General features: G+C 43.9%; 2 protein-coding genes across 14 annotated transcripts in view; one reads left to right on the top strand and one right to left on the bottom strand.

Annotated features, from left to right (window-relative positions):
• MGA (MAX dimerization protein MGA) overlaps window positions 1–12,362 on the bottom strand; it is a 64,581-nt gene that overhangs the window by 42,892 nt on the left and 9,327 nt on the right. For 9 of the 13 annotated variants that reach the window (XM_063331659.1, XM_063331658.1, XM_063331660.1 and 6 more), the window contains exons 2-3: window positions 6,767–7,908; window positions 224–1,154 (exon numbers count right to left, since the gene is read on the bottom strand). In XM_063331659.1, the coding sequence (XP_063187729.1) occupies window positions 224–1,154; window positions 6,767–7,830 (1,995 nt within the window). In that variant the 5' untranslated portion in view covers window positions 7,831–7,908. The other 4 variants (XM_063331655.1, XM_063331653.1, XM_063331656.1 and 1 more) reach the window with 4 other exon arrangements.
• On the top strand, window positions 10,516–12,008 carry LOC134514828 (proline-rich protein 2-like). The gene is made up of 3 exons (XM_063333144.1): window positions 10,516–10,610; window positions 10,820–11,111; window positions 11,295–12,008. Exons 1-3 carry the CDS (start codon window positions 10,516–10,518, stop codon window positions 12,006–12,008), a joined length of 1,101 nt encoding a protein of 366 aa, XP_063189214.1.

The following is a 12,362-nucleotide window of genomic DNA, read 5'->3' on the forward strand; positions in this document are numbered from 1 at the left end:
ATGTGTTCTTTTAAACAGAACTCTAGATCCCACTATTGCTCCCCAAGTTGCTAAGAAGAAAATGTTACAATTAACATAGGGACAAAATAACAACAGATTTGGAAAGAGGCCGTAAATCTCAAAACTCAGTTTAAAAGAAAACATGCCTTCAGCTTATAAATAGAAAGGGCTTAAAAATGAGACATCAGAAAAGGTTTTTAATTTTACTCATAACAGGTTTTACCTTTGATGCAAAGGACACAAAGAGGACTCCATCAACATCTTCAAGGTCCGGTTTAACATCTGGAAGGATGCTCCCAGGCCCCAGAGAGGTGTTCTTGCTTGTTATTACAGTTTTCCCTATTCCTTTAGGTGGTCGACCAGCCTTGGAAATTTTCAGTTTCCGTGGCCTTCCTCTTTTAGTTGTAACTGATGACAGGGTGTTTTGATTGCTACCAGAGCTTTTCAGGGACATAGGATTCTTCAGTATGCCAGGCCTTTTTCTTCCACAGATCTCTTTAGCTGAAAAGTGACAACCTGCTGAGCCCCTGAGATTAAAATTAGGTGATTTAGATAGAGCCCACTGGGCCTCTCTGATTGAAGAGTATTTCTGTGACATTTTACTCCCAGGAGATTGTTTTTTCATCACCAACTCCTCAGTTACAGTGGCTGTGCCTGAGCAAGAGCCTTTGTGATTTTCAAAACACACAGGCAAAGAATCCAGTATTGCACTCAAAGGGGATTTTTCTTTCTTGCAAGAGGAGAGCATGGTCTGCGGCAGCTCAGATATCTTCACTGTGCTCTTTGTGACTGCACAAGGTTCCAAATAGACCACAGGCATCTTCCCACTATCCAGTTTTAACATTTTTGCTTTGGCAACACCTGAAGGACTGGTTAGCACACGCTTCCTAGACCTGAATTCTCCATCAATTCCATCTGTTTCCCTGCGTCTCATCAGGTGTTTTTGTAGAACGGGATCATCATCATCCGTGTTGGAATACTCATCCGTCTCTTCATCTGTGTCTTCCTGTTTCACACTTATTCCTTGTGTGCAAATACCTGACTCGTAGTCATAGTCATCTACTGGTTCCTCTTTAATGACTACATTAAAGTGTCCATTTGGGTCCAGTGGGGATGCCACACGGGAACTGCCTTCATAACTGCTAGCAATGGGACTGGGGTGGGAGGGAGGGGACAAAAACAAAACACAACACAAAGTCTTTATCAAATCTCTTCTTTTACCGAAATTCCATCATTTCCCATAATCTTTGGTTACATATTACAAAAAACTTCCAAAATGCCCCAAGACACAAGTCTGCTAAATAAGCTGTTATTTACAAGCTTACATTTTTAGAAGTAAGCACTCAAAAAAAAACCTGCCATCATTACAAACAATCCAACTTCTTATCTGAAGGCAGCAGCACAATTTCCTTCCCTAGCGTAACAGCAGGGTGACATTTGTACTTTTTCCTATTTGAGACTCAGCATGAACTCATGCCAAGCTATCATGTTTTAAATGCTCAGAAGTGGCCTCAGTTTGCTGTGTATCTCATTAAGTCACCTTACTAAAGCCTTGTGCTTGCAAATAAATAGCCAAGTGAGTGCCTAATACACTTCAATTTACATGATTTAACTAACATTTTAGTTAATTCATCCTGAAGCCACATACAGACAATTCCTAAATTCAACTGTTGTTCCAACACTTACAGAATGTTAATATCCTATTGAATTATGCTCCATCTTCCATTAAGTCCAAGTATTAACCTAATCAGAATTTGACATATCACCATTAGATACTGAAAACTAAAGGTCCAACCAGTTACATGCGCATGATGGGCTTCCTTGAGGGACACACACATCAGTTCAAAAAATTGCAGTCAGCAGTTTTGTGAAGTGCATCAGAAGCTGGCTCCTTGTCATAAAAGGAAACAACTAAGATATGAAACCAGAAACTCATATCCAAAATGAACCTCAGAAAATTAGTCAGAACCTATTTACTAAACATCAGATAATATTCCAATATTCCCGTTATATATGTTTTGTAAGGTACTATATACAGTTTTAGTTACGTTAAATTATTATTCAAATTCTATTAAAGTTATGTTAATTGTTATTAAGGAAAACAGTATTTATTAATGTTAGTTAATGCTAATGCAATTTCAAATATAACTAAATTTTAATAACAATATATTATATATAAAGGGAATATTGCTTTATATATTGTGCATATATGCATGTGCATTTTTTTTATTATTATCCACCCACCCACCTCCACAGCCTTTAAAGAATGACCACACTCAGTTGAACCCTGTGCTGTGACTGAGGGAGGGGAAGATGTGGGGGAAGAGGTTGCTTCCTCCTCATTTAGACTGAAGACATACTTAAGGGAGAAAACGTGGGACACACAAGAGTCACAACATGGAGCTGGGAGTCTCCACCTCATGAAGAAAGACTGCAGTGTTAAAACAGGGAGCAGACAGTCAAAACACAGATTTATATATTTACATTAAGTAACCAGAATTAAACCTGAAGCAAAAACCTGCCTTCTGAGGGAATAGCAGGCAGCAGGAGAGTGGCATACCAGTCCTGCTTTGTCTACTGTCTTCTCTGGACAATAAGTTTCCTATTAGAAAGTTTCTAGCTTTCATTTAATTAAGAACGTCAAATGTAAATTAAGACGACTTTCTTCTTCAGTGAGTTTACTGGGAAAGAAATTCTAAGATAATCCACTTACGGGTTATGGGCAACTCAAAATCCTGTCACATTACAGCAGATCCACAATTAAAGTGAATGCTATTAAGAAGACCTAGTCATCTGCTCCTCTATCTTAACATTCTCTAAAATAAAGAGACAAAAAACCCTAATAAATTTGCTGGCCAGGAATAAATTTCTCATCTGAGTTCTACTGTTTCCAGTTGGAAGCTCCGTAAAGTCTGGACTTCTCTAGACATTTTCCTTTATCTATTACAAAATGTATAGTCAAAGCTAAGGATTACCTTTCTATTAGGGATCTGGACAGTATTCAAAACCAAAGCAGCGCTGTGGTAAAAATTACAGTTCTAGACACAAATGTTATTTTACTCTGCATATTGCAACCATAAGCCAGATGGTGTCAAAATAGGTAGCACCCATCTGTGTGTCTGTATGAGAAGAAGAAGTATTTGCACCAAACAGTGAGCAGCATTTTTCTAGATTTTTAAATTCAGGTGCAATTATCAACTTTCCAAGCAATAAAATGTTGCTTTTTAGCACTGAAGTAACTTCACAAACTAAAAGCCAAATGAAATTATGTGCAACATCAGCAGTCACAGAAACTTCTCTTTCTATATCTTATAGGAAGATGAATCATGCAATTTTGTCCTCTCAAAATTCTCAGCTTAATCCGAGATTGGGTAAAAACAGTGAAAAGTGAAATAATGTCTTAACTAGCTCCTTCTTTGCCTGATATGCAGCAATGCTCATATTTAAGCAAACTTCTTTAAACCCCAAGTAATGTATTTGGTACCCTCACAATAAAACAGCAAAAGCAGGGAAAACGTTTTCTTGCGTTTTGCCAAATTAAAAACCTTTTAGCTGCTCATTTATGGAGTTTTATTTATTTATTTTTAACTTAGATCATTTTAAAATGCACCATGGGGAAAAAAAACAAACCACAACTGATTTCTTTTGGAATTAGTCTAGCAATCTGTGGCTGAGGTTTGAAGGATGATCACTTGCCTTCCTCTTCCAAAAAGCGGGCAAGGCGGGAAAAAGTAAATTGTCAGACTAAACACAAGAGAACTAAATTAGAAAAACAAGGCTATTAGAGCATTAAAAATCTCACAGTATTGCATTTTTGAAGCAGGAAATGCAAAAGACCTTGAAAGGGAGAAAGGGTACATTAGCCTGTAAGACTTAAGAACCAGTAAAGTTTGTCTGTGGTTCCCTTCATACCCCCAATGTCTGAGTGTTTCCAGGCATAAGCATTCCTATGGTAGTGTCCACAACTCAAATAAAACATTTACTTTCTTTAAAATACACCTGATGAAACTAAACATACTACCAGGCCACAGGAAAACAAAAAACAAACAAACCAAACATACCACCTTGTTTAAAGAAAACAGTCCTTTATTTCCAAAGTGCACTAATAACTCAAGATTAAAATTATTCTTCGGTATATGCAACACTTTACACAGTTCCATTCTCAAAAATGTCAGAAAAAATGAGTGGTGGTGGGAAATATCACGCAGTCTAGCACTAAGAACTCCAGTTCCTTTGGAGAGCATCATCTGAGAGGCAGCAGTTCCCATCTTCTGACTCTCATCCAGATCTAAATTCAACAGAAATCACTACCCTGCATAAAAGCAAGATAGTGTCTATCAACTACTAGTAATAGTTGGCATATGACCAAAAAAATGCCCTATCGTTAATATGTATATATTATATAATATGTGTATGTATATACATATATAATATGTATATATTAATGTATCTAGTTTGATAAAGAAAAATGCCACTCGCTCAACACTGTCATTGAAAGGCTGGCACATTTATGAGCAGATCTCAACTGCACGGCCTGAAAACACTGCAAACAGATCTGAAGGAAAAAGAAGAAATACCATTCTGAAAAACTCCAGTGCATAAAAAGACAGTTCTGCCATTTCTTGGATAAGATCCATTTTTGTCTTTCCAAGTACAGAATCTGACTTTTTCACATAGAGTACAAAAACATAAAACAAAAAGCTGGACAATGCTTGAGGGTTGTTCTAGGACTATGGTAACCTTTTTTCATCGAATGATAGATGCTTCCTAGACCGGAATAGAGAAAAACCCTTTACAGTCTTTCCCTGTCTGCACAGCTTTTAGCGCATTTCAGAAATAAATTGTCTTGGAGGTGAAACCAGGGAAGGCATCTAACATGCTTTGGACCAAAAGAAATTAAGTCTGCCAATTTGCATCACCTGTTCTTAAGGAAGGTCCTTGAGTCCTTAAAATGATGGGGTTTATTCCTTGGGAAAGAAGGGAACAAAAACACCCCAAGCTGTCCAATTCAAATAGTTTTTCAAATAATTTGGAATGACCCCTTCAGGCAAACAAAGTGATAAAAATTTAACTTTTTCAACTGCAGCTGACCCCAAGGAGAAAAAAAATATCACTTCGAAGACAAAATAACATTTCAGTAATTGTTTTCAGAGTTTTACTGTTTTACTTCCAATATGCAAAGTTATCTAAACACTTCTCCATGCTGTACTCTTCGGAACTAAAGAAAGCCCATCCTCTCTGAAATCAGTGTACTTTCAGTCTTCCCGACATGTTTCTCTAGAATTTACAATACTTTTGGAGAATATAAGACATCTAGAAGACATTCTTCTCCCTAATACACTGATATCAGAAAATATTGCAAAAGAAAGGTTAGAACACAAGATCCAAGAAGCAATGTTAGTACTCTTAAGAATTATTACAACTAAACTCAATAAAGTCTCAAAAGATGGTGAACTTTGTAATTTGAAGTTTTTCAGTTACTCAAAAGGCAAGGAGAGGCTTTCTCCAAGAAAAAAAAAACAAACAACCCAAACAATCAAGTAAAATTCTCTAAAACACAATGAAGTAGGACAGCAATACAGCCTTTGAAACAAACTGTATAATTATGTCATAAATACAACTTTTCTTCTTCTAGGAACTGGCCTCTAATTACACCATTAACATCATCCTGATATCCTGCAGCTAAATAATTTCTTGGTGTACTGATCTATGTATGGCTGCTTTTGTCACTAAATCTTTAGCAAATTAAGCCTCGTATTCAGAGACAGACATGAAGAACCATGGCAGAAGAGAAACCTCTTTTTTTTTTGTTTTTTAAATCACTTCTTCAGGTTTGAAGTATTTCTAGCACCTTTTGACACAGATTAACTATTCACTAAGTCTGCTCTATTCTATTCCTTAGAATCTGGAAACTAAGTGAAACTGCAGTAAAATAACAGGTTTTGCCAGGCTTGCTTTACCAACAGGAACACTTACTGGTTAGCAATTTCCGTACTACAGGTAGGCTCTCCACGTACACTACATTGCTTTGCTACTGTTTGTGTGATAGGAACAGAATGGTTCAAAAAGTCAATACTGGATAAGCACATAGACATAAAGTTACCACGGAGTAAATTAAGGTCTGAACAGGGTAACAGTTATTTTGAAGTACTTTCCCAGGTGCAGATTCCCTTACCTCCCAGCAAACATGAGGCAACTGACTACCAACAGGCAGGCTACTTTGTGGAATAAAAGAATTCACACAAGCAGTTAGTGACAAAACAGTGGCATGCTGCCAGTTACAACTGCCTTGTAGCAATCCTTACACATACCCAACCTAAATACCCATACACACCACACAACCTCACCCATACACTAATGAAAATTGAAGATACAGAGACAGCATGTCGCTGCAGTAAGCAACCCTAAAAAGAAAGGTGATGTTCTGATGACTGCTATGTGTTCTGTTTAAAACTCTGAAAAATTAAATTTAGTCTTCTTAAATGCTAAGAGGGTTAAGAAAAATCCCCCAACACTTCTTTAGAAAGGGAGTTAAGGAAACATAGGAAAAAATACTGAACTCTTACACTCCTTGGACACATTAGAAAGTCCAGCCTGATATATGACTGCTCAAGCAAAGAAAAGCTTTAATAATACTAACTGTTCTGCCACTTCGAGTCAGGCAAACTTTAGCTGTAAATCTGTATACTGAACATCCTATTATTTAATCTTTTACCAAATACCCCACTCAACCAGTATTTGTTCTAAAAATAGAATGTTAACCCACCTTTCAGAGACTTCTTGTTTTAGCTTTGGCATATCACCCAAAGACAGGTCAGTGTCCAGGAAACGCAGGAAGTCCCTTTCTGCATTAAAGGACTCTTTTTCCAGATCAATGTCTGATGGATTTTGAGCAATGAATGAAGAATCTAAACTTCTCTGATGCAAATCTAATGCATCAACTTCAGCAGGGCGACCACGAATGCTAGCAGCACTAAGAACATCACCTCCTTCCAATTCTAAGTTACTGTTTTGTTTCACATCACGCTGAGGTCGACTATTCAACCCATCATCTCTGAATCCTTTAGCAAAAGGATTGTAATCTATTTTCAGCTGGGTAATCTGGATGTTCTGGTAGGCTGTAACTGCGAAGAACTCTGTCTGTGGAAAGGTAAATGTATGGACATCTGGGCCATTGAGCTGAATGACTTCTGTGGCTTTGTCTGCAGGCACCAAGTGAAGTCGTGGCAGATAACGGTGCATAGAATGCAAGATTATATGACCCTCCTGGTCCAGGGTATTGTTGGTAAGTTTGAGTTTGTAGAAGGATACCGGCTGATGCATCCAGTATTGGCCAGTGGAAGGGGATTCTGGATGAATAAACACTCGACCAAGAACATGGGGTTCTGCCTTCCCACTGGGCTCCCACCAACGGCCATTCCATTTGTATCGGTGATTGTCCACAGGGGATATGTCCATGACTAGGATGTACTTCTGACTGGCATCCAGACCTGTAATCCAGTATCGGCAGTACGGGAACATGCGCCTCCCCTGCTTTGTCAGAATCATCTCTGTGTTGCGATGGTAGAATTCATTCCACATGCTGTTGTTATCTAGGGTGACAGTAATGCCCCCTGAGACACAGTCAGCTGGGAGGCAGGTCTTGACTTTGGATTTTATTGGAGTTGATACACTGCTGGCAAGAGCACAAGCATCACGGTTTGCTACTAGGATTCCTTGGTCAGCTTTACCATTTCCCTGCTGTTGTTTCAAGATGACAAAAAAAGCAGGCGCTGCACCAGACACAGTCCCACCATCCCGGCTACCCAAGACAATCTGCTGTTTCTCCATGACGAGCACTCTTACAGTTTCTCAAATCAAATGCAAATTCCACACAGTTCTGAAAATCTTCTATGTGTGTTCACCATTCTGGAAAGAAGGAAAACCCAGTTACAATTATTCAAATACAGCTTAAGAAAGTAATTAAGTCTCATGAGAAATCCTTTTTGTAACAGTTCTCCACATTAAAAACTTAGAAGATAATCAGTACTATAAAATCAAGCACAATTAGGATATATCAAATCAAGGTTGCCTGTGTGTATATAATTTAGGCCTTATAGACACGGGGGCTATGACACCTTTAAACTGAATTTTCATGTAATGCTTTGCCACAATCTTTGCTTTGCTTGATATTTCAAAGTGCTCTTTGTTCTGATATTGCCTCAACTCTTCAGATCATTTGCTTAACAAACAGCATTTGGCAAAACGTGCAGAAGTTTTCAGAACAGCAAATGGCACATCTCTGACACAAAGGCAGAAGTCATTTGCTCTTGTCAGAAAGAAAGAGTTCCCAGAGGTCCAAAACTTCCCAAAACTTAAAGGGGGGAAAGGAAAAAGAAAAAAGTATATGAAAAACATTTTCCCCAAGTTTCTTTATTGAAAAAGACTAAGTTTGTGTGGCTGGGATTTCTTTGCTCCCACCCGCTCTAACCCCAAAAACTTCTAAATGTCCATCCAAGGCAGAGACAAAGAACAGGAGAGAAAAAATAGTTCAAACAGATAAGCTCTGGGGAGAAACAGACAAACTAACTCCCAAAAGGCCATGCAGATAAGATGCAATGGATGAACGTAAGCCTGGAAGCACAAAGCAATCTTAGCTACTTCTATCTTCTAAATTACGGAAATAATTTAAATCAAATAAGAAAACATTTGTACTGTTATGATTAGCCCAATCACTGTTTAGGGAGCTGAAATAGTTGCCTTTTTCTGCATATACGCAATTCCACTTTTGTGTGTCTACCTCACAGTAGTTAAGTATTATGTCAACACTCTAACAAAAGATGATTAACAACTTCATTTTTCGAAGAGCCTGTATATTTCCCAATGTGAAAATTTGAAGTAAGGGCTTTTGGTAACTCACAAGAATGCCATTCCCACATTCAAATGTTTGTATTTGTACCCTTATTGTATATGGAACACAACACTGACAAAAAATGATAGATTCTTGAATCAAATGTCTAGTTGGTGGGAACCAGAAGCAAGAGTGAATCACCATCACTAGCAGTTAGCTGCTTGAAAACAATCATAGTTCCTTCCAGAGAATTAATCAAATTCATGAGTTTTAAGTGAACTAGGTATTCAATAAGACACATTTATTTTGTTAGGACTGGGGTACTGTAGGAGGAAACACTCCTCTGTGCAAACCAGCTGCCACATGCATGTGGGAAATGACCTCAAAGCTCAGGAGGCAGGCAATTTATACTCCATGATAAGTGTTCTTCTTGACACCTAGGAAATATGAGAGATCTACTTCTACCCTTTAAACTTTGCACTACAAAACTTCAGGTAAAAGTTAAATTGGAGGAAAAAACACAAAACTGTTCTGCACAGATTTACTTTGAGGAGGAACCGCTTCCCCACAAATACACTCACAACCACCCACCCACCCAGGACTACTTAATAGAGTCTGGAACACAAAATGAATTAGCTGTTCAAAATCAGCTTCATATTTTCTAGTTTAAGAATGTTGCCCTGCTTTTTCAGTAGAGCACGCACATCCTACATCTCAGCAACACAAAAAGTTATCCCCAAGAAAAACTTTTTCATGTTCCATCTATAAAAACACAATAGAAAGATAAATTCTTACTAAAAATCAGATACACGGAATGGGGAGAAAGAAATCACATCCTGAGTTGTATGTGATTTTCCACCAACTTACCCTCTCTACATACGCCTACAGCATGTTCCTACGTATACTGAACATACAACCATATAGTGAGTTCACATTAATGCTGTGCAATATACATCAAAACTGTATTAGCTCAGGAAGGAAATACACTATCAAAGCGATTTCAAGTCTGGTTTAATATATGCAGAAAGCCTGTAACTTTAAATTTACTTGAGGTAGAACCTACACAGAAATAAATTCAAAAAAGCTCAACAACCATGCATTCAGCAAAAATTCTATGCATACAAAGAGCTACTGAGTCACAGTTTCTGTTTTATAACATTTAAAGTTCTTGCATTGCGTGGTTGTAGTTATTTCTACCATAGGCACTGCTCACAGTATCAAGTCAAAGATGTGTGTGGTTACAATGCGATTATGTCCAATTACAGTAGCCAAAAGCTACATTATTTCAGCACTGACACGGTCTATTACCAGAACCATTTCGCACATTTTATTACACGTGGCCATTCACACTAGCCTGCTTTATTATAAGCACGGAGTTTCTAAACCAGTATTTCAAGGAAAGTGTGTGCATTTGTGGAAGCTGAAGTTCTAATCAGCTTCAGAATGTTCACTTCTCTACCCTATAGAGAAGTCTATAAGGTCTATTTGAGGAGCAACAGCTAACTAGACAGCAGTGGCCAAAAACGTACTCAAAGTTGCACTGAGATGTACTAAAAGCAGGAAGATAATCAAACGTGAAAAAACGCGTGCCAAAACACAAACAAAAAAAAAAAACAAACCCCAAAACGAAAGAAACAACCCCAAACCACCCCACCCTGCAAAGACGACCACGGTTTATGTACGTCATGCTCACAAGCAAGGAGCTCCGCACGGGTTTCTCCTGCCGCAGGCCGAGCACCGTTAGGCACCAGCGAGCCGATGACGACATCCCGCCGCCCGCGTGAGAACAGCCATCACGCAGCGGAGGGGAGCTGCGGAGCGCGAGACCCGCCGCACAGCCCGCCAACCGCCGCCGCCGCGTTGCCGACGGGAGCCCGGCGCCGGGCCCAATGGCAGCGAGCGCTGAACGCGCGGCGCTGTCGTTCAACACCGCGGCGGCGGTGCCGCTCGCCCGCCCGCAGACCCGGAGGGGCGGCCCGGGCCCGGCAGGCTGCGCCCGGTGCGGCGAGAGTCGAGCGCCCCGCCCGGGGCAGGTGGCGTCACGGTCACCGGCCGAGCGGCGCACTTGTCGCTTTTAACGCTCCCCCCCTCGGCCCCCCCGCCGCCGGACGGCCCCCAGCCGGAAGCCTCGGGATGGGGGCAGGCAGCCGCCGTTGGGAGCCAGCCGGGCCTTTCCGGGAGCGGCGGGGGCCGGAACCGCCGCCTGCGGTGGCTGGCGGAGACCGGAGGGCAGCAACACCGGCGCACGTGGGGAAGCCGCGCCGCACTTCGCCGGGACCCGGTCCGGCGCTGCCCCAGCGACAAGGGCGCGGCGCGGCGCCGCCGGCGCTCCCGAGGCGGCCCCGCCCCCGCGGCGCGCGCGGTGGGGCGGCCCCGAAGCGGCGCCTCGCGTCGCCGCCGGGGAGCGGCCGGCGGGGCCCGGGCCCCGTCGCCTCGTGGCTGCGCCTGGTGTTAATTTTCGCAGCTGGGGCGGCGGTCGGGAGGCGCGGGGGAAAAGCGCGCGGAGCTGGCGGCCGGCGCCCCCGCCGCGCCCCCGCTCCCCGGTAGTTACCGTGCGGCGAAGCGAGGGGCCTCCCCCCTTCCTTTCTCCTCACGCGGACCGTGTGTCCGCCAGCTGGGGACAACGTGCGTGCGCACCGCGGTGACGTCACCGCGCCGCAGCGCGCGCAGGCGCACCGCCAGCTCACGCGCCCCCCCCTCCCTCCCGCCTGCCCGTCACGTGCCCGCGCCGAGCGCCGGGCCCGGCGCCCGGCCCGGCCCCGCGCACAGCGCCGCGCCGCGCGCGCGGGGAAGCTTCTCGAACGGGCGCGGACGCGGCGCTGCGCCGCGCGCACCGCCGCCGCCGCCAGCCGCCGCCGCCTTCGAAGCCCCGCGGGGCTCCGAGCGGCAGAGCCGCCGCCGCGGCCCCGCCCCCCCGCCGCTGCCGCCCGGCGAGGCGCCCGACCGCACCGCACCGCTCCGCTCCCCCCGGCGGAGAGTCCCGGCCGCGCCTCAGGTCACGGCTCTGGCCCGGGGCCCGCCGGCGGCGGGGACGCCTCCCGCGCTGGCACTCGACGGCCGGGGGGCGGCGCCGGCGGGATGGGCGCCCAGCGGCAGCCCGGTCTGGACAGAGCCGGCGAGCGCCGTTCTGCGCCCCGGCAGAGCCCTGCGTATCGTCCCGGCGCACCGGCGGCGTTAAGGGAGCCGGCACCGCACCGCCATCCCCGGGGCAGAGGCTGCCTCATCCCGTGCCGCCGTTCCCCTCTGCAAAGGCGAGGCGCAACGGATCTCCGAGGCACGAACGTGGGTAGCCTGGGGAGAGCGTCAGCCCGGGAGGTAACGGTACGGCCGGGATCAGCATCATGCCTCCCTCCCTCTGCGTGAGTTCTCACCCATCTGCCAAAGCTCAGTCAGAATTTGACCCAACACCACCGACAGTGCAGAGGTGCCCAGTGACTTTCAGACAGCTCGCACCACACGTCACACCAAGTACCCAGGTTAACCGAGCATCCAAGGCCTGGCGCCCTGGGGGATGTCAGGCGAACCAGTTAGC

Source organism: Chroicocephalus ridibundus, chromosome 4 (genome assembly GCF_963924245.1).
Source record: "Chroicocephalus ridibundus chromosome 4, bChrRid1.1, whole genome shotgun sequence".
Taxonomy (NCBI): Eukaryota; Metazoa; Chordata; class Aves; order Charadriiformes; family Laridae; genus Chroicocephalus; species Chroicocephalus ridibundus.

Excerpts from the sequence above, each read along its gene's own strand:
- LOC134514828 (XM_063333144.1), top strand. The coding sequence starts at position 10,516 with ATGCTCACAAGCAAGGAGCTCCGCACGGGTTTCTCCTGCCGCAGGCCG. Across the intron at positions 10,611-10,819 it reads GACGACATCCCGCCGCCCGC|GCTGCGCCCGGTGCGGCGAG; the intron begins GTGAGAACAGCC and ends CGGGCCCGGCAG. Across the intron at positions 11,112-11,294 it reads CCGCACTTCGCCGGGACCCG|CTGGGGCGGCGGTCGGGAGG; the intron begins GTCCGGCGCTGC and ends TAATTTTCGCAG.